Genomic DNA, 24,495 nt, shown 5'->3' with positions numbered 1-24,495 from the left:
CTAGTATTGTATTTTATTTTTTATTTTTATTTTTTGCGGGTCTGGGATGGAACCCAGGGGCATTCATACCTCCAAGCCCCCCCCCCCCCATTTTGTTCTTTATTTTGAAACTGGGTCTCATTGAGTTACAGAGGGCCTCACTAAGTAGCTGAGGCTGTCCGTGAACCACGATCCTCCGGTCTCAGCCTCAGCCTCCGGAATGCTGGGATTACAAGCATGCACCACCACGCCCAGCTTCCTAGTATTCTTTTGAATTAACTGATTTGCTATTTTTTCATTTGCAGATTTTGTGTTTGCTTTTGTGGTTATTAGAATGAAATAAGCATCATTATACCTAAATCGGTGTTAACATTTTAGTCTAGTCTTAGAATAGAATTCTAGAGCTGGGTGTGATTGTGCCCGGTACTTAAGGAGGCTGACGTAGGAGGATTGCAGGTTTATAGCCAGCCTCAGCAACTAAATGAGACTCTGTTTAAAAAGAAAATTTGTCTAGGGATGTATCTCAGAGTTAGAATGCCCCTGAGTTCAGTCCCCAGTAAACACACACACACACACACACACACACACACACACACACACACACACACACAGATACACGGATAGAATTCTAGAAGTCAAGTTTTGGAACAAAGTATGAATAGTTAATATTCTTGATACCTACTACTAAACTGTTTCAAAAGTTCCTCTTGTGCATGCTGTGGTAACAAACACCTGTAGTCCCAGGTACTTGGGAGGCTGAGGCAGGAGGATTGCTTGAATTTACAAGTTCAAGACCAGCCTGGGCAACCTAACTAGACTATTGTCCCTGCCCCCCAAACACACACATAAAAGATTCTTGGTAATGGGAGATTTCTACGATAGTGTACTTGGTAATAGTCATGACTTTATAACTGTCAGATCTGCTTATGCACTGTCCAGCTTTTAAACAAAATATAGGATATATAGGAGGAGTTTTTGAAATGAATATTGAGCCTTCTCCCCTTTCCCATAGAATGGATAAGTCTCTTTTCTCATCCCATTTTATTCTAGTCAAGAATAATTGGCATAAGAAACCACTGAAGAAAATTAATTTGAATAAACAAGTTTCCCCTTTTTTGTAGGATATAGAAGACTTGGATCACTATGAGATGAAGGAAGAAGAGCCTATTAATGGGAAAAAGTCAGAGGATGAAGGAATTGAAAAAGAAAATTTGGCAATATTAGAGAAAATTAGGAAGACTCAAAGGCAAGACCATTTAAATGTAAGTGTGTAAATAGAACCTGGACTTGGGTGGGCGAGTAATTACAGTAATGTCGGGCAATTGGTTGAGATTCTCACCTCAGTGCCCTCCTCCTCTCCTGCCTTCGTGGTGGTGCGTCTATCAGCAGCCACTTTCTACCCAATTTATCTGCTCTTCACATCCTGGAGCCACCCGCAGGCCTGGCGTATGTCTCCTTTCCAGACCGCGCATGCTTCTTTTCTTATCCTCCTCCTGTGGGATCTATATATTTAGATTTAGTTTCTCCCACAAAGTACTATTTATATTTTTTTTCTCTTTCGTGAATCTGACCTTTGATTCATCCTGTTCTGACCAAACTAAAATAAACTTTTCTCTTTTGACTTTACATTTCTTTATGTGAAACAGGATAGGAGTGTGAAGTGAATATAGTTTGGTGACATACATGCCTTTGTGGCTTCTGTTTCTTCAACTCTAAAGTGTGGACAGACAAGACATACTTTTTGGATGACTATTCTGAAAATGAGAATGTGTGAATATGTGTATGTGCATATATAAATGTGTGTGTGTGCGTGCGTGCATGCGTGCGTGTGTGTGTCTGGGTGTTCACGTACTGTGCACAGAGAAGGGAAACATCAAATGATGATCACTGACTACCTCCTGCCTTGTGTTAGAGATATTTATCATTTCGTGAAATCTGAGGACTTTGTCTTGGGCAAACATAGGAAATGTATTTTTATGTAAGCAAATGCCAAGAGTTGTAAACTGATAGATTACTCTCCCTCCTTCAATCCTACTTAATATAATAATTGGTACTTTTTTTTTCAGTACTGGGGATGGAACCCCAGGGGTATTCTACATCTGAGCTAGACCCCCAGCCCTATTTTTTATTCTTTATTTTGATTTATTTATTATTATTTTGCAGTACTGAATATTGAACCCAGGGACATATTACCTCTGAGCTACATCCCCAGCCCGATTTTATTCTTTATTTTGAAACAGGGTCTCACTGAGTTGCAAAGGGCCTCACTAAGTAGCTGAGGCTGTCCATGAACCTCAGTCCTTCTGTCTCAGTCTCCCAAATGCTGAGATTACAAAATAAGTTTGTGTGTCTTATGATTGACTCCAGTTAGTATGAGTTGTAGTCAGGACAGCTATAAATTAGTGAACACTCTCACATGGTGGTAAACACAATATTAAGTACTTTATGTTTTCTATATCTTCTCAGTTAGTTTTTATATCTTCAGTATGAAATAGGTACTTTTCATATTTTATAGATGTGAAAACTAGGGCCTAAACCAGTTCAAGATCACATAGCTAGGTAGTAATACCTTTGTAAACTATTTTTTCCCTCAAAGTGTAGTGCTATCTTTAAAATTTTTAAATTTTACCTGAATGCAATTTTATATGATCAAAGAATAATTTCATTCCTATTCAGACTTAGGGTGAGATATTGGTGCATTTTGATCTTTAGAGAAGTCCTGTAGCTGAACAGAATGGGAACCAGTTGCATGTAAGCACACATGTTCACTTGCTTAAGATGTCAGCTAGACCATCAGTGCAGTCGTTTTATGTGCCGTCCTATGAATGGCACTTTTAATTTATAATGTGTTATGGTGAAGATCTAGTATTTTCTAAAATTGGAGTTTGGAAAGGACAGGCTAAATTCTACAGTATCGTGGAGTCCATGGTGATCTGGAGATGTTGGCTACACTTTTTAATTTTTTCCCCAGAACAGATGATAATACTAAATCAACCAGACTTGTTCCCAATTTTTATATTCCTTTGAAACTTCATAATCCTGCATTTAATTGAGCTTTGTTTGACTTCTAAAGGAGTGGTGATTCTTTTTTATAATCTAATTGTAACTTTTATATCAGGTTAAAATACCTTCAGTCTCTAATTACTTGACTCCACAGGCCCTGTAAACAGTGAGTTTTATGTTTCAGGGTGCGGTGTCCGGGTCAGTGCAAGCTTCAGATAGACTTATGAAAGAGCTCAGGGACATTTACAGATCACAGAGTTATAAAACAGGTAAGGACTTCTGGATCTTTGTTACTCTGTGGTTCTTTTGCTCTTGTTTTCAGATAATGGCGTTTCTTATGATTAAACTGGATAGAAATGGAAGTACTTATTAACTTTATTTTAGAGATGTGAAACTCAATTTTAATCCAAGTTCCAAAAGATGTAGGAGGAAAAATAGAATGAGTTAGTTTTTTTGGATTCAAATAAAACTGTTTTATGGTGCACATCTGTAATCTCAGTACTTGGGAGGCTGAGACAAGAGGATTGCAAGTTTGAGGCCAGCCTCAGCAAGTTAGCAAGATCCTGTTTTAAAATAAAAAGGGCAAGGTGATGTAGCTTAGAGATAGAACACCTGTGGGTTTAATCCTACCATTACTACCACAAAAAAATACACACACATATAAACATATATGTAAATATCTTTTTGTTCCTTCTTCTTGATGTTTAACTGATGCTTTTTATTTTTTGGCAAAAATATGAGTAATGTTGCATTATAAAGTAAATAAGATTAAAAACATATTTCATTATACAAAGAAAGGACTTTTGCCAAGTTCATTTTAATTTTTTTTATAAACAACATAATCAGCTCTTACGATAGGGGTAGTCATTACTTTTTATATAGGTAGATCTTTTTTTTTTTTTTTTGGTGGTATTGGGGTTCCTGGAAGCCCTTCTACGTCCGGGCTACACTCCCAGACCTATTTTATACTTTTTTTTTAATTTTTGGAAACAGGGTCTCTAAGGCAGCACGGCTGGCTTCGAACCTGCGCGATCCTCCTGTCTCTGCCTCCCAAGCGCGGGGATTACAAGCGTGCGCCACCACGCCTGGTGTTAGGTGGATTTTTTAAGGGAAGCATTCTGAGTTGAGTGTGTTCTTACTCAGTAAAATTTGAATATTGTGGAATCTCTCTAAAGTAAACTTCTATTATATTGATAGAGTATTGAAGAAATAAAGGAACTAAACTTTAATTTGTTTGAAAAGATAGTATTATGATCCATCCAAGAATTCTCAGTGATCAAATAAAAATTATTAGAATTGCTTAAATCAAATACCCTTTTTCTTTATAAGTACAAAATAAGCCAAACTCATTTCTGAGTTATTAGAAGTTTGGATATCCTAATAGCTTTTCTTGTAAGAAGTCTGAAAGTTTTATCTGTAGAAACTTAGACAGTTAAATATTTGAGTGATCATTTTTAACCTTTATTTTTGTACTGAGGATTGAACCCAGAAGCATTCTACCCCTGAGTTATACCCCTAGCCTGATTTTATTTGGAAACAGGGTCTCACTAGGTTGCTGAGACCCTTGCTAAATTGCTGGGGCTGGCTTTAAACCTGTGATCCTCCTATCTCAGCCTTCCAAATACTGGATTATAAATGTGTGCCATCATGCCTGCCTGGTTTTTATCTTTAAAGGTTAAGTAATCACTTAACTTGTTTTTAGCATTTTTTAATACTTGCTAAAACTCTAACAGTCAGACATTAGGTAGAATTGGTTGAATTAAGGTAAGTCTATAGACTACTAGAGTTATTAAAATATTGACAACAGAATTATCTCTTTACTTGGAAAGATGTCCTAGATAGTTGAAGGAATATTTTTTATAAAATAAGGATTCTATTTTTATTATTATTTTTTTGTACTGAGGATTGAACCCAGGGGCATTCTACCTCCAAGTCACATCACAGCCCTATTTTTTATTTTTTTTATTTTTGAAACAAGGTCTCACTAGGTTGATAAGAATCTCAGTACATGGCTGAGGTGGTCCTCAAAACTGCGATCCTCCTGTCTCAGCCTCCCAAGTACTGGTATTACAGGTGTGAACCACCATGCCTGTCTGAATTTCATTTTATAGAAATGCTGCTATATACATAGAAGAAAAGTTTTAAGAAAATATGATTTTGTGTAGTCTATTTTTTTCCTGAGAGTTAACATTAAGCACTTCCTGAATTCATTAAGGAATCCTTTAATTGATGGCTCTAATGATCTGTTAATGGAGTAAGATGCTCAGTCCAGTGGTCAGTCGTTTACAGTTTGGCGTAAGTACTCCATGTTAGTAGCAAAATTTCTACATTTATTGGTTATTTAATGCATATATATAGTTACACCAAAGCAATAGGTACATGGCTAATTGAAGAGTAACCAACATGTTTTATATCTCTTCAGGGATTTATTCAGTGGAACTCATAAATGACAGTTTATATGACTGGCATGTTAAACTGCACAAGTAAGTGGCTTTTTGATGGCAACTGTGTTAAGAGTATCACAAAAGTTGTTTTTCCTCCCTTCTAATTGGATCCCGTTGTATTATGGCTTTTATTTAAAACTTTAGACCATATTTCTATGGCAGTAGTTCTTAGATTGCTAAAATCGGCTAATTTGGAGATTTAGAAAGCAAAATGAAGAGAAAGAGGATCAATTGTGGGAGTTCATGAGAATAACTATTTATTTTTTAATTTTAATTTTTTTTTGTTTTGGTGGTACTGGGGTTCCTGGAAGGCCTTCTACCTCCGGGCTACACTCCCAGACCTATTTTTTATACTATTTTATTTGGAAACAGGGTCTCCTAAACCAGCGCGCGGCTGGCTTCGAACCTGCGCGATCCTCCTGTCTCCGCCTCCCAAGAGTGGATATTACAAGCGTGCGCCACCACGCCCGGCCGAGAATGACAATTTAGAAACATAAGTATATCTAATACTCTGGTGAGACTGTGATAACCCATATATGTTTGAAATAGGGGATTTAAGCAGAATATGTTTGTGTAGGACTGTTGTAGATTTTTATTATAGTGATTGGACTTTTTTTAGTTTTGTCAGTGGCAGATTTCTCTCCTTGAACAAATTTCTCCCCCAGCTAATAATATAATTGATAAACATAACTTTTTAGCTTTTTGACTAAGATCAAGTGTAGTATTCATTCTTATCAGTTTAGTATATTAAATGGATTTTTGGAGCTAATACCCTCAGCCATACTTGAAGGGGGAGCTTCCTGGAGGATTGGATTTTGTTGAGGAATTGAAGAATAAATGGTGAATTGCTGCCTATACTGAAGGGAGAAAACTAATAAATGTTCAATGTGGTGCCCAACCTTTATATGAAATATTTAACTACAGTGGAGCAGTTTATGATTTAGTCCTCAGAAAGGGACTAGGAATAGAAAAGTGCTTCCTACCCACTTATACTTTGCGCATTTTACAAGGTTGTGCTAAATAAATGTATAATGTATGTTACATGTCTTTTTCCCACCAAAAATAGAATGCAATAAACATCTTTAAATTAAAAAAAAATATTGAGAAAGCATGTTAGTTTTTTTAGGGTTTTTTTTTTTTTTTTGGTGGTACTGGGGATGGAACCCTTCTCTGGGCTACACTCCCAGACCTATTTTATATTTTATTTGGAAACAGGGTCTCCTAAAAACAGCGAGGCTGGCTTTGAACCTGCATGATCCTCTTGTCTCCACCTCCCAAGCGTGGGAATTATAAGCGTGCCCCACCACGCCCGGCAGTTTTTTTTAGTTTTTGAGGACACTGTGCCTATGAGTGCTTTTCAATTAGAATGACCCAACTTTGAATCTTTTTATTAGAATATATTTAGAGTTCCATGATCTCTTTTTGGACATTTATTTTCAAGGAACTAGAGACTATGGTGATCTATTTTTCCTGGGGATGCAAGGCAACTTTAAAACTTTTCTGTGTGAATTTTAGTTCTTGGACTGGTTCATATTTCAGTTTAGTGAGAACAACTAGCCTAACTTTCTGTTTGAACTGACTTTTGTTTTATTATTCTTAGAGTTGATCCTGATAGTCCTTTGCACAGTGATCTTCAGATCTTAAAAGAAAAAGAAGGGATAGAATATATTTTGCTTAACTTCTCTTTTAAGGTAAGAAAATAGTAATGGAGCTTCATATTTAATGGGATTTTATATTTGTACAGCTCTCTTGGAAAACTATTTGGTATTATTTGGTATAATAGATACTCATACCTTAGAGTTTAGGATTCTCTAGGTATATACTGTGCAAGAAATGAGTGCTTAGACACACCAGGAGACATGTACAAGAATGTTCAGAGCAGCATTGTTCTTAATAGCCCCAAACAGAAAATAACCCGAGTGCCAATGCAATGAATTGTGGTATTCATAAAATGGAATACAGCTATATGCAGCAAGAAGGATGACTTCTAAGTACAGTATTGAGCAAGAGGAATCAGACCTCAACCTTGTTTTATATGATTCCACATATAGAGAGTTCAAAAATAGATTAAAGATAGTCATGCTTAGCCGGGCGTGGTGGCGCACGCTTGTAATTCCAGCATTCGGGAGGCTGAGACTGGAGGATCATGGTTCGCAGATAGCCTCAGCTACTTAGTGAGGCCCTCTGCAACTCAGTGAGACCTTGTTTCAAAATAAAGACTAAAAAATAGGGCAGGGAGTGTAGCTCGGAAGTCGAATGCCCCTGGGTTCCATCCCCAGTCCTGCAAAAAAACAAAAAAAACAAAAAGTCATTCTTAGTGATGCAACAGTGCCCCAAGTGAGGTGAAAATAAAACAACCAAAACCAAAATAACTTAGCTAATCACAGTGGTACAAAGCAGAAACAAATACACAGTTTTGTGATATTAAAATTCCATGAAGCATAGTAGGGTAAAGTTAGAGAAACAATTTCTAAAAAGACTTCTGAGGGCCGGGCATGGTGGCGCACAATTGTAATCCCCGCGCTTGGGAGACGGAGACAGAAGGATCGCGCAGGTTCGAAGCCAGCCATGCTGGCTTAAGAGACCCTGTTTCCAAATAAAAAAGTATAAAAGTAGGTCTGGGAGAGTAGCCTGGAGGTAGAAGGGTTTCCAGGAACCCAGTACCACCTACCACCAAAAAAAAAAAAAAAAAAAAAAAAAGACTTCTGAGGGGGGCAAAAATTTTAAAAAGGCTAAGAAATACTGACATGGATTCATACCTGGACAGTGAAACTATCAAGAACAAAGACATGATTGCCATACAAGTTAAGGAGTCCATCTAGGATTTGTGAGCTTAGAGATACCTGCAGGCTTCTTGGATATTGGTTGCAGTTGTTTCTTGAACTGGGTGTTGGTTTCATGGGCACATACTGTTTGGTAACTTGTTGAGGTGTACCTCTATATTTTATGCATTTTCTGTAATTTTATCTTATATTTAAGTTATATAAAAGTTAAAAAAGAATAGCAATGGAATCCAGGTGTAAAATGTTAGGATTTAGTATGGAATATGGATAAAACATAATAGTTTAAAAACCCTTAATATATTGAATCTTTTGTTTGAAAAAACCAACAACTAGGAAAGATTCTTAGGAAGTTGTATTTGAATTATATGGCGCTTTTTTTTTTACCTTTTTTTTTTTTTTCAGTGCTGGGATGGAACCCAGAGGCATTCTACCTCTGAGCTACACCCCAGGCCTATTTTTTTATTCTTTAATTTGAAACAGGGTCTTACTGAGTTGAAAAGGGCCACACTGAGTAGCTGAGGCTATCCGCAAACTGCGATCCTCCTGTCTCAGCCTCCCAAATGCTGGGATTACAAGTGTGCGCCACAATGCTGGGCTCTTACCTGTTCTTTTAAATTGAAAACAAAACTTGATGCAACAGTTGTCTTGCAGGTGTATATATTTTTTTCCTCTACTTCAGTTAGGTAGATTTTGATGCCTTAGGCTTTGGATCTGGAGATGTTTAAAATATCCCTATTCTTCAAAGCCTGAGGGTTTTCCGGGGGAAATCAGTTTGATGAAGGCTGTGAGCCTTTGGAGGTCATACTGAGATCTTGCTTTTATGCTGTAAAAAGCCATTAGAGGGTTTTACATAAGGGCACGGTTGATTTCTTACACTTTTCCTTTTGTATTTAATGGTCATTATATCTTTGGCAGAAGAGCAGAATTTGGATAGGATAGAGTAGATTTCTCTGAGACAATTTGGGGACTTCAATCTTAGCAAGAAAGTGATACAGACCTGGTATAGGATTTTGTAGTAGGAGTAGGTGAGAGTTAGGTAGATATGAGATGTTTTGAAACAAGAAAAAAAAGACATGAAAGGATACTTCTTTGTTTGGTACTGGGGACTGAACCAGGGGCAACTATCTCTGAGCTATGCCCCTAGCCTGTTTTATTTTTTTATTAGGAAACAGGTTGTGAAGGCCTTATTAAGTTGCTGAGGTTGGCCATGAACCTGTGATCCTCCTGTCTCAGCCTCCCAAGTACTGGGATTATAGGCATATGCCACCACAACTGGCTAAAAGAATACTTTTTTTTTTTTTTTTTTTTTTTTTAATTTGGTGATACTTGGAATGGAACTCAGGGGACTTCTACCTCCATGTACACCCCAGGCCTATTTTATATTTGGAAAGAGGGTCTCACTAAGTTGCTGAGAGCCTCACTAAATTGCTGAGGCTGGCTTGAAACCCGTGATCCTTCTGTCTCAGCTTCCCCAAGTACTGGGGTTACAGGCATGTGCCACCATGCCTGGTGAAAGAATATTCTTTTACTTATAAAAAGTGTCATGATTTTTTTTTTTTGAGAGCTTCTTACCTCAGTTGTATGTATGTATATTCTTGTTGGGGAATATATCTTATGATTGTACTTTCTTGAAATAGCTCAAAAGTCAGTATTTTCCCCTAGTTTTGTTATTGTAGAAATGATCTCAGTTATCAACTGGGTTGTCTTCCTAGAATATGAATCTGGTATATTTATGGAAGTTGCTAATGATTTTATTTTTTACTGGTTCTTGTGGGGCAATAAATGAAGTGCCCAAGCAAAATAAACAAACACAAAAACCCAGGCAAAATATTTTGCCTGATAAAGATGATAATAAATCATACATACATCAAAATGTGGCCAATACCAAGCTTAAGAAATGGAACCTTATCAGTACCTTAAAGCCACCCCTGTGTGTGCTGCTCCTATCAGTTTCTGGGAGGTTGATTGGTTGACTTATTTCAGTGCTGAGGGTTGAACTCAAAGTCTCAGGCATGCTAGGCAAGTACTGTACCACTGAGCCCTTTTTACTTTATTTTGAGACAGGATCTCATTAAGCTCCCTAGGCTGGCTTGGAACTTTTGATCCTCCTGGCTCACTTCCTGAGTAGCTGGCATTATCCAGGTGTGGGAGGTATTTTTAAAGGAATATGAAATTGTGGCCAGGAGGATTTGTGACTGCAGGAAGTGTTTCATTATGTTTTCCTGCTCTAGGTAGAACTTCAGGGAGGGGACGATCTGGGAGGTAAATGGCTGGAATTCTATTGGATTTATGTTACTGGACCATGGCTCCTGACAGCAGAAAGAAGGGCCTTTTCTAGGGTTGGCGTATTTAAGAGGCCTGGGAAGAATGTGATTGTCCTGAACTAACTGACCTTATGAAGAGGACCTTAAACTGAATTGCCAAGTTATTAGTATCGGGAGTTCAAGACTTTGGAGGATAGCAGGTATGACTCAGAAAGAAAGATTCACAGAAAGGAGCCAGAACTACGTATATTTATGGCCTCAGATGTCCACAGTGACAACTTGAGAGTCATGAATAATAAAAATAAAACTTGAAGTACATCGTAAGATGGAATGGGACCTGGTTAGCCACTTGTTAAATCTGTTGTTCTTTACGTTTAGGAAAGTGATTTTTCTTTTTTTTTTTTTTTTTTTTTTTTTTTTTTTTTTTAATTTTATTTTATTGGTGCACTGTATTCATACATCATAGTGGGATACAAACTTTTGTAGACATACATGCACACATCGCCCAGTCAGCCCCCACCCGATCCCCACCCCATTCTCTCCCCATCCCTCCCTCCCATGCTTGGCTTAGTGGTTGACATCTAGTATTATAGCAATTTATCCAAAATTAAAAATGATAATCTCACATAACAGTTTCATTTGTCTGATACCAAGCTTTTGATGACTTAAAGATAACATTTCAATATTTCTTTTTGCTTTCTTTCTTACCAGAGAATATTTTTTTCTTTTTTTTTAGGTGAAACTATCATATATTTATTTTTCAGAAAAAAATCTATCCTGATATGGAATATGGACTCTAGATACCCAAAACAATCTCGAAGCAAAAACAAAGCTAGAAGATGTATATTTTCTGATTTCAAACCATATAAAGCTACAATAATTGAAACAGTGTAGTACTGTTCTAAAGGCAGATATATAGACCATTGGAGTTAAATACAAGCCTAGAGCTAACTTCTTCCCTATATTGTCAAGTTATTTTTGACAAGGTTTCCACGAAGATTTGGTGGTGGAAATAATAATCTTTTAACTAAATATTGTTGAAAAATAATAATTACATGGAAAAGAATAAAATTGGACCCTTACCTAATCCCACATACAAGTATTAACTCAAACTAGATAAAAGACCTAAATATAAATCTTAAGACTATAAACTTTTAGGAGAAAATCTGGGTCATAAAACCTCACAACATTGAAATTGGCAGTGATTTCTTGGATATGATTTCAATGGCACAGGCAACAGAAGAATATACAAACTCCATAAATAATGAATCTCCACAGATAACCAATCTTAGTTGTCTGTTGGATGGAAACTCTTGTTTCTCTGGTTCTGGTGAGTGTTACCTATTTCTTCTTTGTAGTTAATCTCTTTGAGTATTTTCTCTAGCGCTGGTTTTGAAGACATAAATTCCTTCAGTTTCTGTTTGTCATGGAAGCTTCTTATTTCTCCATCTAATTTGATAGAAAGTTTTGTTGGATAGGAAATTTTTGGCTGGAAGTTGTTTTCTTTCAGAGTTTGGAATATGTTACTCCAAGCCCTTCTGGCTCTCATGACTTGGTTTGGGAAGTCTGGAGTGATTCTAATTGGCTTGCCTCTGAATGTCACTTGGCCCTTTGTTTTTGTTGCCTTTAAGATTCTCTGCTTGGCTTCCACATTGGTCATTTTGACAATTATATGGCGTGGGGATCCTCTTCTCGGATCCTGTCTAAAGGGAGTTCTATAAGTTTCCTGGATCTGTGTATCAACCTCTTGCTCTATATTTGGAAAATTTTCTGCTATTACTTCCTTGAAGAGATTGTTGATCCCTTTGGTATCACTTTCTTTTCCCTCCTCTATTCCAATTATTCTTAGGTTAGCTCTCTTAAGATGGGCCCATATTTCTTCAATGTCAGATTCCTGCTGTTGGATATCTTTTTCTAGATTAGAAACTATGCATTCATTTTTGGATTGCTCATCTTCTAAGAGCGAGATTCTGTTCTCCATGTGGTCTAATCGGTTGTTTGTGCTTTGAATTGAGGCCTTTACTTCATTAATTGCATCCTTTATCTCTTTTTGGCTCTCTCTGAGTTCTTTTCGAAGCACCTCTATTATTTCTACAGTTATTTTCCTGATTTGATCTTCTAGAAATCTCTGATTTTCTGTTTTATCAGGTTCTGATGTTGTGGGGTTGTGCACATTCATTACTTCAGTGTTATTCCTCTTTCCCATGATTTCGGAGGTTTGTGCCTTCTCTGGGTTCTTCCCTTGGGTCACTATGGCTTCACTTAAGGTGCTCTGGATCTCGAGTCTGTATTATCTCAGACCCTACTACTCCTTTACTGGGTTGTATCACAGAGTCTCCGACCCAGGGAGTCGATAGAGGCTGCTTTAAACTATGGGGGGTGCCAGGTTGCACGCTCTCCTATGGTGTGATATCTCTGCCACCACCACTCCCTCACTGGGTCAAGTGCCAGGAGGCACAATACTGGGATTTCTCCTCTGTGGCCCGCAATTTGACTCACTGTTCTTGAGTACGTAGATGTAGCTGTACTGGACTCGGTGAATTCACTGCTGCTGCCGCCGCCGGTGGCAATATGGCGCCTCTGCCACGCCCTCGGCCATGAGGCTGGCGTATTTTTTCTTCTCTGGTTTTGATTTCCACGCTGAATCCCTGCAGCGTGTGCTGAGCTCAGCCACTGGGAGCTTTAAATGCTGTCTGCGCCGAAAGATCCCGCCTGGCTGTTCCGCATCGGCTCACCTCGACTTGCTGTAGCCGTCCGCTGAGTTCGCCGCTGCCGCCGGCAGTATGGCGCTGCTGCCGCGTCCTCGGGCGCGTGTGTCTCCTCTGTGGCCCTGAGCTCTGTTCTCAGTTCGCTTTCTCTCTGGAGCCTGGTGGTTTTTTTGTTTTTCTGGTGATGGTGTTTTCTGGCTATGAAAGGCGCTCTTTTTGTGGTAATGGAGATTGGTTGTTAGCGGGACTCTTAAGCCCCGCTTTTCTCGGTCGCCATCTTCCCGGAAGTCGGAAAGTGATTTTTCTATATTCAGGCCACAACTGAATTACTGAAGTGAATTTTGAGGTAATTCTTTAAGAATGGTATATTTAGACAAATTTAGGCCTCTTTAAAGAATAGTAGCCAGGATTGGGAAGAGATTATATTCCATGTCTTAACTACTTAGATGTAGACTTAGGAGAACACTGAGGGTTCATGATAACTTGTATTCAACTGTTTGAAGGACTATATATTTGAAGGCATTATTTCATATTTTTTAAATGAACAATGGGCATAAAATTAGAACTAAAATCAAATTATAAAGAGGCAGTTTTCAACTCAGTGTAAGGAAATGATTTGGAACTGTTTCGAGCCATCTGATGACATAGTTTTTCAAAAACAGAATGTACGCCGGGCGTGGTGGCGCACACTTGTAATCCCTCTGCTTGGGAGGCGGAGACCGGAGGATCGCACAGGTTCAAAGCCAGCCATGCTGGCTTAAGAGACTCTCTCTCCAAATAAAAAAGTATAAAAATGGGTCTGGGAGTGTAGCCCGGAGGTAGAAGGGTTTCCAAGAACCCCAGTACCACAAAAAAAAAAAAAAAAAAAAAAAAACAGAATGTACTTCATGCTTAAGAATAGCTTAGAAGCTGGGCGTTGGTGGCTCACGCTTGTAATCCCAGCATTTGGGAGGCTGAGACGGGAGGACTGCGCAGATGCAAAGCCAGCCTCAGCTACTTAGTGAGGCCCTTTGCAACTCAGTGAGACCCTGTTTCAAAATAAAGAATAAAAAATAGGGCTGGGGTGTCATTCGGAGGTGGAATGCCCCTGGTTCCATCCCTAGTAACACACACACACACACACACACACACACACACACACACACACACACACACAGAATAGTTTAGAAGTCCAGGATGTTAAATTGGAAATGGAAATCGGGTAACTTTAGGAGATCTTTATAAGTCTGAGATTTTCAGTTTCTTTGAGTATACTGAGGCTACTCAAACTTCCATTTAACAGCCATCCTCAAGTATTTTTTTTCCCTCTCTGAACAACTTCTTTGTAATTTCTGTAAAATCTTGATTTAGTTGAGTTCCAGGGTATAGAGTTTATGTTGTAGAGATCCTAGGTTTTGATATAGAATACTTATTCTGAAGAACTACTCAAAATAAGGGTCATTCTCAGTTAATTTTTTTTTTTTTTTTTGGTGGTACTGGGGGTGGAACCCAGAGGCTTTCTACCTCCAGGCTATGCTCCCAGACCTATTTTATATTTTATTTGGAAACAGGGTCTCACTAAGTTGCTGAGAGCCTCACTAAGTAGCTGAGGCTGGCTTCGAACCTGTGCGATCCTCCTGTTTCAGCCTCCCAAGCATGGGGATTACAGGCGTGCGCCACTATGCCCGGCTTCAGTTAAAATTTTTTTAATCACTCATTTGGGATCACATATTGAAATATCTGAATAAAAGAAGATTAAATGAAGTTGTACTTTACTAAGCTTTGCATCTGTGCCTTTCATTATGTTGTTAATTATAGATAATAATGAGCTGTTTACTTGAAAGTAGATTATGTTATTACGTTGGTAACTTCTATAAGTAATTTCTTCTTTCTAACCTGGCAATAGAAATCTAAGGTTATCCATTTTAACCATCAGAATTGAGCTTTCTCCTCCTCTCCCAGTAGGATTGAATTTTCATAATTTGTACGTTCCTCATACTCTTAATTGAAGGAGACAAAGGGAGCCAGTTAAAGTAAGTTACTGAGGTTGTACTGCCACTTTGTCTCCTCCCAGTTAAACTTGTATTTATGTGCTCCTTGGAAATAACTGGATGAGACAAATGTTTGTTTCAACCACTTAATCTCAGTTTTTAAAATATTTTTTTCAGGGGGATTCAACCCAGGGCCATTCTACCTCTGAGGTACATCCCCAGCCCTATTTTATTTTTATTTTGAAACAGGTCTCACTAGGTTGGTGAGAATCTCACTCCTTGGTAAGGCTGCCCTCAAACCTGTGATCTTCTTGCCTCAGCTTCTCAAGTACTGGAATTATAAGCTTGTGTCACCATGCCAAGTTTTCAAACATTTTTTTAAAAGGCATTAGTTTCCTTTTGTTGGAACACAGAAATTAGAGATAACTTGATTTAGACTTGATGACATGTGTTCATGAGAGGTGGTATGCCATTTCACTGTCTGTGTGTCTGTAGGAGAGTGAGGGGCAGCCTTTGCGCCCTCCTGGCCATCAAGGGACTGACCTCTCACACTCTTGCCAGTTCACCTACTGTCTTTGTTCAGTTCATTAAGCAAAAAAAAAAAAAAAAAAAAAATCCTTGCTCTTCCGGAAATAATTTCCAGAACTGAGAATTTGAAAAGGAGAATTGTGCTTGTTAGCCTGAAAAGTTGCTGAGGTTTCTTTCTTCTCATTTTTTGCCTGCTTCTCCTCACTTCCTATATTTTTATCAATCTGATAATCTTTTAACTTTTTTTTCAGGTACTAGGATAGAACCCAGAGGTAGTTTACCCGTAAGTTGGGCTATGTTGACTGGGCTGGCCTAGAACTCACTGAGATTATAGACGTGCACCACTGTGCCTGGTGGCCTTTGTGCTTAGTGTGGTTTCTAATATTTGGAGTTAGGGTTTTTGTTTTTGGCTTCAGTGCAGGGGATTGAACCCCGGATTTCACACAGGCTAGGCAAGCTCTTGGTATTGGGGTTTAATCTACCACCTTGTGGGTGATTTTCCCTTTGTATTTCATGCACTGTGTTCCCTTTTTCTTTTGAATTATTTTTCTTTTCATTATTCCTGTTTTCTGTCTCTATTAATTTGGTAGTTACAGGTTCTCTTGTTCTTCATTCCTATCTTATAGCTACAATACATACCTTTGCTTTGTCAAAGTATAAGAAATTGTTAATTTGTATTTTTCCTTTGTCAATAGAGCCTTGTCATGAATTTTAGTTCTGTACCTAATTTAAAATACACCTTTGTGCATGTGAGGTTTACTGGGGATTGAATCCAGGGCACTCTACCACTGAGCCCACTGAGCCACATTCTCAGCCATTTACAAAAAAAAATTTTTTTTAAGTCGAGTCTTAAGTTGCCAAGGCTGATCTTGAACTTGCAATTCTCTTGTCTCATCCTCTCAAGTACTGGAATTATAGGCATGCCCATTATGACTAGTTAAAAACCTATGACTTCTGAGTAATTAATATTAACTAGGATTTATCGGTATTTTAAATTTTTTTATTTTTTGCCCTTAAATTTTCATCTGGGATATTTTTCTTTCTCCTACCTGAAAAATATCCTTTAGGCCGGGCGTGGTGGCGCACGCTTGTCATCCCCGCGCTTGGGAGGCAGAGACAGGAGAATCGCACAGGTTTGAAGCCAGTCACACGCGCTGGCTTAGGAAGCCCTGTTTCCAAATAAAAATGTAAAAAATAGGTCTGGTAGTGTAGCCCGGAGGTAGAAGGGCTTCCAGGAACCCCAGTACCACAAAAAAATTAAAAAAAAATTATATATATATCCTTTAGTATTTCCTTCAGGGTGGGTCTTTGGATAGGAAGATAGGTCGATATTTATTTCATTATGAACAGTATCTTCACTGAGTATAGATTTCTAGGTTGGCAATTCTTTCAGCACTTCAAATAATATCATTCTCAGTCATATTCTCTTTGTTTCTCTCTCTCTGGTACTGAGGCTTGAATCCATAGGCCTTTTACCTCTGAGTTATACTCCCAGCCCTTTTTATTGAGACTGGATCTTGCAAAGTTGCTGAGGCTGAACTTGAACTTGGGATCCTCCTGCTTCAGCCTGTGCCACTATGCCCTTAAGATGCTTACCCTCTTTATTGCAGTCTCTATTCTTTCTCTTGAAATACTTTATAGTGATCATGAAGTCTTTAATTGGTTTGGAAAATTCTCATCTAGTTTTTCTGTTCTATTTTCTCTTTGCCTTCTAGGTAAACCTTTTCATTATATTATCTTATGTCTTATTATTTTCCACAATTTCTTCGATTTATTCTGGAAAATAATCTGACTAGTTTTACAATTTATTGAATCTCTTATCTGCTAAGTTTTTGCTGTGAACTCATCCACTGAGTCATTAATTTCAGTGTGCCTCTAAATTTTGGAGTTTCCATGTGTTATAGTTTTAGAATTTGAAGTTCTTCCCCAGGTTTTCAAGCTTTTCTTTCTTTGCAAAAATTCAACAGAGTATTTGTTTATTCATTTTGTGGTATTAAGGATTCAGCCAAGGAACATTCTACCTCTGAGCTATACCCTAATCCCTCTTTTTACTTTTTGTTTTGAAACAATCTAAGTTGTGGAGGGCCTTGCTAAATTGCTGAGGCTGGCCATGAACCTGTGATCCTCAACAGTTATTCTATTTTATTTTATTATTATTTTATTTGGTGGTGGTACTGGGGGTGGAACTCAGGGGCTTTTTACCTCTGGGCTATACTCCCAGCCCTTTTTAAATATTTTACTTGGAAACAGGGTCTCACAAAGTTGCTGAGAGCCTCACTAGGTATCTGAGGCTGGCTTCAAACTTGCGCGGTCCTCCTGTCTCAGCCTCCCAAGCGCGCGTGCGCCACCATGCCCGGCTTCTCAACAGTTATTTTAAAGTGTGTCTGCTAACTCTTGTCTCTCTTGTTTTGTGTTTGTTGTTTTCTGATTATGTTCTAAGTTCTATGTGTAGAGCTGACTAAACGTCTCGGGTGCAGTGTTTACACTAGCCTGTGTTAGGTGATTGGCCAGTAGCAACCCAGGGTTGCCTGATCAAATTAGGGACTGGGATGTTAAAAAGCTGGACTTGATTCCTATCAGGGCAATGTGTCCTTTGTCCTTCATTGTCCCAAACTCCAGTGTAACAGATTTATCAGCACCTGTCCTTGGTGCACTTAGCTTTGGTTTTTATCTCCCTAACCCTGAGTCTATGAGTATTACTCAGTTTGTTAACCTTTTATCTTTCTCTCCTGTAGTTGGAAGAAAATCCAAGGGGAAAAGTCCCACCTCTCTAGAGTTCACTCTTCCCCTGTCCTAAGCCCATATCTAATCATCAAACAGAAGATTGATCTCTTATTATTGGAATGATATACTTGTGTATATAGGTCTATTGAAAATGGAGCCGGGCGTGGTGGCGCACGCTTGTAATCCCCGCGCTTGGGAGGCAGAGACAGGAGGATCGCGCAGGTTCGAAGCCAGCCGCACGTGCTGGCTTAGGAGACCCTGTTTCCAAAAATGAAAATGTAAAAAATAGGTCTGGGAGTGTAGCCCGGAGGTAGAAGGGCTTCCAGGAACCCCAGTACCACCAAAAAAAAAAAAAAAAAAAAAAGAAAGAAAATGGAACCACTTTCTTTTTTTTTTTTTTTTTTTGCAGGTCTGGGGATGGAAGCCAGAGGCATTTGACCTCTGAGCTATACCCCCTGCCCAATTTTTTATTCTTTATTTTGAAACAGGGTCTCACTGAGTTACAGAGAGCCTCACTAAGTAGCTGAGGCTGTCCGCGAACCATGATCCTCCAGTCTCAGCCTCCCAAATGCTGGGATTACAAGTGTGCGCCACCACGCCCGGCTCAAAAATGGAACCACTTTAAATACTTCATAAGTTTGCCAAAACATGTGTCTTGGGCCTGATCTTAAAATTTATTTGCTTTATATTTGTTTCATTTTATTTCTTGGTCATAGTTTATGACCCTCATTATCAGATACCAAATGTATCTTTTAATAATATGGTATTAAAGCTGTTCTTAAAATGAGCTAAACTTGCATGTTTGTTTTTAGGATAACTTTCCATTTGATCCTCCATTTGTTCGAGTGGTGTTACCTGTTCTCTCAGGAGGGTGAGTTTTATTATTTTTTTTGATTTTGTGTCATTTGGAGAAGTAGTTAAATGGGAGCAGGCCTCGGTTGGAGGCTTTGTCCCAAGGTTTCTGATTCAGCATGTGTGGGACAGGGCCTGAGAATTCACATTTCTAAGAAGTTCCCAGGTGAAGCTGCTGCTGCTGATTTGGGATCCCCATTCAGAACCAGTGGTATAAATCATTATAGGTAGGGTTTTTTTATGGTTTCTATTTTTTACAAATTTACCATAAAAACCAAGTGTTTTCAAATATAAATTGTGATTGAGGCTATGAATGACTAGAGAGTAATCTCTGTGTGTCTGTAATCCTAAGTGGTCTTTTAGGAATAATCACATGCCATCTCCTGGCCTGTGGAGCTGATTGGCTCTCCTTCAGGAGGTAGTATTTGCAGTTTAGTACAATAGTTGAAGTTTGTATCGCTTCTCTTGTAGCTATGGAGGGTGGGGGAAAATAAGAATTGATATCTAACAGCCGGACGTGGTGGCATATGCTTGTTGTAATCCCAGTACTTGGGAGGCTGAGACAGGCAGATCACAGGTTCATGGCCAGCCTCAGCTACTTAATGAGGCCCTCCACAACTTAGTGAGGCCCTGTTTCAAATTAAAGCATAAAAAATAGGGCTGGGGGTCGGGTGTGGTGGTACACACTTGTAATCCCAGCCGGTTCACAGACAACCTCAACTACTTAGTGAGGCTTTTTGCAATTCAGTGAGACCCTGTTTCAAAAAAAAAAAAAAAAAAGGAATAAAAAAGGCTGGGGGTGTAGCTCAGAGGTAGAATGACCCTGGGTTCCATCCTCAGTACATCCAAAAAAAAGTATTGATTTCTAGGTTATTTATAAAATGTTCTATAACCACCCCCCCAGTAGAAGCAATTAAAATGATTTGTGAATTTTTAAATGTTAAAAATAAGGGGAACTGCCATGCATGGTGGCACACGCTTGTAATCCCCGTGCTTGGGAGGCAGAGACAGGAGGATCATGTAGGTTTGAAGCCAGCCACGCTGGCTTAAGAGACCCTGTTTCCAAATAAAAAGGATAAAAAATAGGTCTGGGAGTGTAGCCCAGAGGTAGAAGGGTTTCTAGGAACCCCAGTACCACCCCCCCCCCAAAAAAATAGGGGGAACTGCCAGGCGTGGTGGTGCAGGCTTGTAATCCCTGCTTGGGAGGTGGAGACAAGAGGATTGTGTAGGTTTGAAGCCAGCCTTGCTGGCTTAAGAGACCCTGTTTCCAAATTAAAAAAAAATATAAAAATAGGTCTGGGAGTGCAGCCTGGAGGTAGAAGGGTTTTATCCCCAATACCACCAAATAAATAAATAAATAAATAAATAGATAAATAAATAAATAAAATAAGAGGAACTGACTTATGATCTTTCTCAGAAGTGGTCTGTTTCAAAGCCGGGTGTGGTGGTGTATGCCTCTAATCTCATTACTTGGGAGGCAGAGACAGAAGGATAATAGGTTTGTGGCCAGCCTTAGCAACCTAGGGAGACTGTTTCAAAAATAAAAAGAGCTGGGCATGGTGGCTTACACTTGTAATCCCAGTACTTGGAAGGCTGAGACAGGATGATCAAAGGTTCTAGACCTACCTCAGCAACTTTATTAGATTGTCAGCAACTTAGTGAGACTCTGTTTCCAAATAAAAAATATATAAAATAGGTCTAGGAGTGTAGCCCAGAGGTAGAAGGACCCTGGGTTCCATCTCCAGTACCACAAAACAACAACAACAAAACACCTTCTCCTAAATGTGTTTAACTAATATGTAATTTACCCATGGTGTCCCAGAGAATGCTCCCAAGTGTTTTCTGCTTGAGAGCAAGAAAAACTGAAGTAATTCATTAGTGAATGAATAGACCTTAGGGATCTGCAAATCCTCAATATAAAAGCTTGCTTCTTTTATATAGATTGTTACCAAATTGACCACAAATACACTCTCAGGATGAGTGGAGATCTCAGGATAACTAAGCATTAAAAAAGATGTTTAGAAGTGTGTAAAATTTCATTTTGTTAACCTTTAAAGATTCCCTAGACTTAGGAAGTAAAAAATGCTTTCCTCATGATCAAGTTTGGAAGTTAAATGTTATGATAACCCAGCCAAGTATTTAACATATGCAAAATAAACACAGGGCTCAAATATGATGAATTTTCTACCTTTGTGTCTCTTGTTCATAAAAATCAGCATTTTTCTAGCTAACAAGCTATAATTATTTTCTGTTGTTTAAATAGTGCTGATGTAATAACTTGTACTTACACAGTTCCATAGATAAGTGACAATTTTTTTTCTCTTCTTTTGATAAGTAAACTTAACTATGAGTATTGGATTCTCTCTCTCTCTCTCTCTCTCTCTCTCTCTCTCTCTCTCTCTTTCTCTCTTTCTCTCTTTCTCTTCTGTACTGGGGTTGAACCCAGGGACATTCTACCTTCAAGGTAAACCCCCAGCCCTATATTTTATTCTTTATTTTGAAACAGGGTCTCACTGAGTTGCAAAGGGTCTCACCAAGTAGCTGAGACTGTCCTTGAGCCTCAATCCTTCCATCTCAGTCTCCCAAATGCTGGGATTACAAGCCTGCGCCGCCATGCCCAGCGGATTCATCTTTCTTTACCTGGCCCATGAAAAGGGAAATAACAGTTTGGGAAGATGAATCTGCTGACAGTGGAAATGGCACTTAAAAAGCTGGGAGGATGTGAACCTCCTCACTGAGCTCACTGAGCATGCGTGCTGTCTGCGGAGTAAGAGCCTGAGTTGGCGCAGGCATCAGGGCGTGGGGAGAGGATGAAATGTGAAAGCTCATTGAGGCAGAATCAAAATGATTTGGTCTTCGCAGTCGACTACAAGTAGTAAGTGAGGAGGAATTACTGATTGACTCAAGCTGGCCGAAAAAATTGGAATGCTAATAAAACATAGAACTTGAATTTGCAGAATCAGGGTATAGCTTAAACATTGGATTCTGGATGGATTATTAAGATTTTTTCCCCCCTGGTACTGGGGATTGAGCCCAGGGGCATTCTACCTCTGAGCTATACCTCCAGCCCTATTTTATTTTTACTTTGAAACAGGGTCTTGCTAGGTTGATGAGAGTCTCACTACTTGCTGAGGCTATCCTTGAGCCTGTGATCTTCCTGTCTCAGCCTCCTAAGTACTGGGATTACAGGAATATGCCACCATGTCTAGCTGAGAAGTTTTTGTTCTTGTATTTTATTTTATTTATTTATTTTTGCAGTACTGGGGATGCAACTCAGGGTTATTCTACCTTTGAGCTACACTCTCAGCCCAACTTTTTAGTCTCTATTTTTGAAACAGGGTCTCAATGAGTTGCAAAGGGCCTTGCTAAGTAGCTGAGGCTGTTTGCAAACTGCAATCCTGTCTCTGCCTCCCAAATGCTGGGATTATGAGCTTGTGCCACCATGCCCAGCCTCTGTTCCATGTATTTTATATCTCACATCTTTTATGTACTACTCTATTTCTTGTCATCGCCAAACTTTAAATAAAATAAGTGTTACTGTTATACAGTTGACCTATGGTAAAACTCACCCTTTTAAAGTATACAGGTTAGAGTTTTATACTATGCTGAGTTGTGCAACCATTACCAACTGCTACCTCACTTCAGAACATTTTCATCACTCCAGAAAAGAAGCCCCGTGCCCCGTAGCAGTCACCCTTGTGCCCTTCTCTTCTCCATTAATCTTGGTAGTCACAAGCTACTTTCTTTCTCGTAGATTTGCCTGTCTTGGCTACTTTATACAAATAGAATCATATGAAATGTGGCCTTTGTGACAGGCTTCTTTTATAACAATTATAAGCTAAATGCCTAAAGAGGCTGACCTTAGGATAGTATTTACTATAAAACTTGAGCAACTTTTAAAGTCACACTATTACTCTGCCCATTTAGGTGACATATTCCTTAAATGACCCTCGTATTAATTTTTTTCTAGTGTCCTTGAAAATCACAATATTTAGCAGTAACCCTTTGGAGGCCAAGAGCAGCAGAGTTTATAATACATGATGATAAAGTGAATGCAGTGCAGTACAGAAGTAGACTTGACATTTCGTCTAGGAAGAAATGTTACTATGTGTGTAATGGAAAAGTTTCCTTACCTCGATTTTGTAATGGTACTAGAATTACTTCGATCTTGTGTTCAGACATACAGTAAATATTTGTGTAGCTCTTACGTGATGCTTGTAAAATCACATTTTTTCTTGACCCACAAATGGGAAAACTTACTTTCTTCTCACTGATGTGCCTACATCCCTCAAAGGAAGAGTGGGGCACTAAACGGAAAGGCAGTGGTTGGAGAATGGGTATTTTATTTTATTTTATTTTATTTTTGTGGTACAGAAGATTGATCCCAGAGACATTCTTCCTTAAAGCTACACCTCTAGCACAATTTTATTCCTTATTTGGAAACAGGTTTCACACTGGGTTGATAAGAGTCTCACTACTTGCTGAGGCTGTCCTTGAACCTGTGATCTTCCTGACTCAGCCTTCCAAGCATAGGGATTACAGGTATGCACTTCCACACCTGGTTTGATAATGGGTAATGTAATGTCCATTGCATACCTCCTTGTCGTAAAGTAAGTCCTCATCTACTTTTAGTATTTCTGAAATACATAGATCAAATATGATATGTATCTCATTAACAGAGTACTTGACTTTGAGGAGTCTTGGAGAGACCAAAATTAATTAATTAATTTGCAGTACTGGGGATTAAACCCAGGGGCAGTCTACGTCCAAGCTATACCTCCAAACCTAATTTTTATTCTTTATTTTGAAACAGGGCCTTACTAAGTTGTTAAAGGCCAAGTAGCTGAGGCTGGCTGTGAACCCACAATCCTCCTGTCTCAGCCTCCTAGGTACTAGGATTATAAGTGCAAGTCACCATGCCCGGCTTAGACCAAAATTTAAATGAAAACCTGTATCTTCTAATTCTGCTAAATCAGCAAATGTTCATTTATATACAAGATACTCTTTTTAGCCCGGGGTGGGTTAAGAGAATTGGAGATTTTTGTGTTTCAGAAATATAAGAGAATGTAACAGTTTTTAAAAATCCCACCCAAATTTCTATTTTTAGATTGTTTTTCTTTTAGGTTTTCCTTTTTCCTATTAAACTTTGTCTTTGAAAGGTACTGGGTTTTTGAAGAGGTAAGTAGGAGAGAGACCTGCTTGAGTTTTTCAGGATGGAAGAGTTGATGAGTCCTTCCTTT

General features: G+C 38.8%; 1 protein-coding gene across 2 annotated transcripts in view; it reads left to right on the top strand.

Moving 5' to 3' along the window:
- The window catches only part of UBE2Q2 (ubiquitin conjugating enzyme E2 Q2), a gene marked incomplete at both ends in the record, with an annotated part of 78,141 nt that overhangs the window by 37,009 nt on the left and 16,637 nt on the right, over positions 1-24,495 (top strand). For both annotated transcript variants that reach the window (XM_080692593.1, XM_080692592.1), the window contains 5 exons: positions 1,101-1,241; positions 3,167-3,251; positions 5,405-5,465; positions 7,027-7,117; positions 19,216-19,274. In XM_080692593.1, coding sequence (XP_080548719.1) covers positions 1,101-1,241; positions 3,167-3,251; positions 5,405-5,465; positions 7,027-7,117; positions 19,216-19,274 — 437 coding nt within the window. The remainder of the gene's footprint in view (positions 1-1,100; positions 1,242-3,166; positions 3,252-5,404; positions 5,466-7,026; positions 7,118-19,215; positions 19,275-24,495) is intronic.

Source organism: Muscardinus avellanarius (genome assembly GCF_963383645.1).
Source record: "Muscardinus avellanarius genome assembly, chromosome: 3".
Classification (NCBI taxonomy): domain Eukaryota; kingdom Metazoa; phylum Chordata; class Mammalia; order Rodentia; family Gliridae; genus Muscardinus; species Muscardinus avellanarius.
The sequence above is the reverse complement of the archived record's forward strand: the minus strand, read 5'-3'. Positions and strand labels throughout refer to the sequence as shown.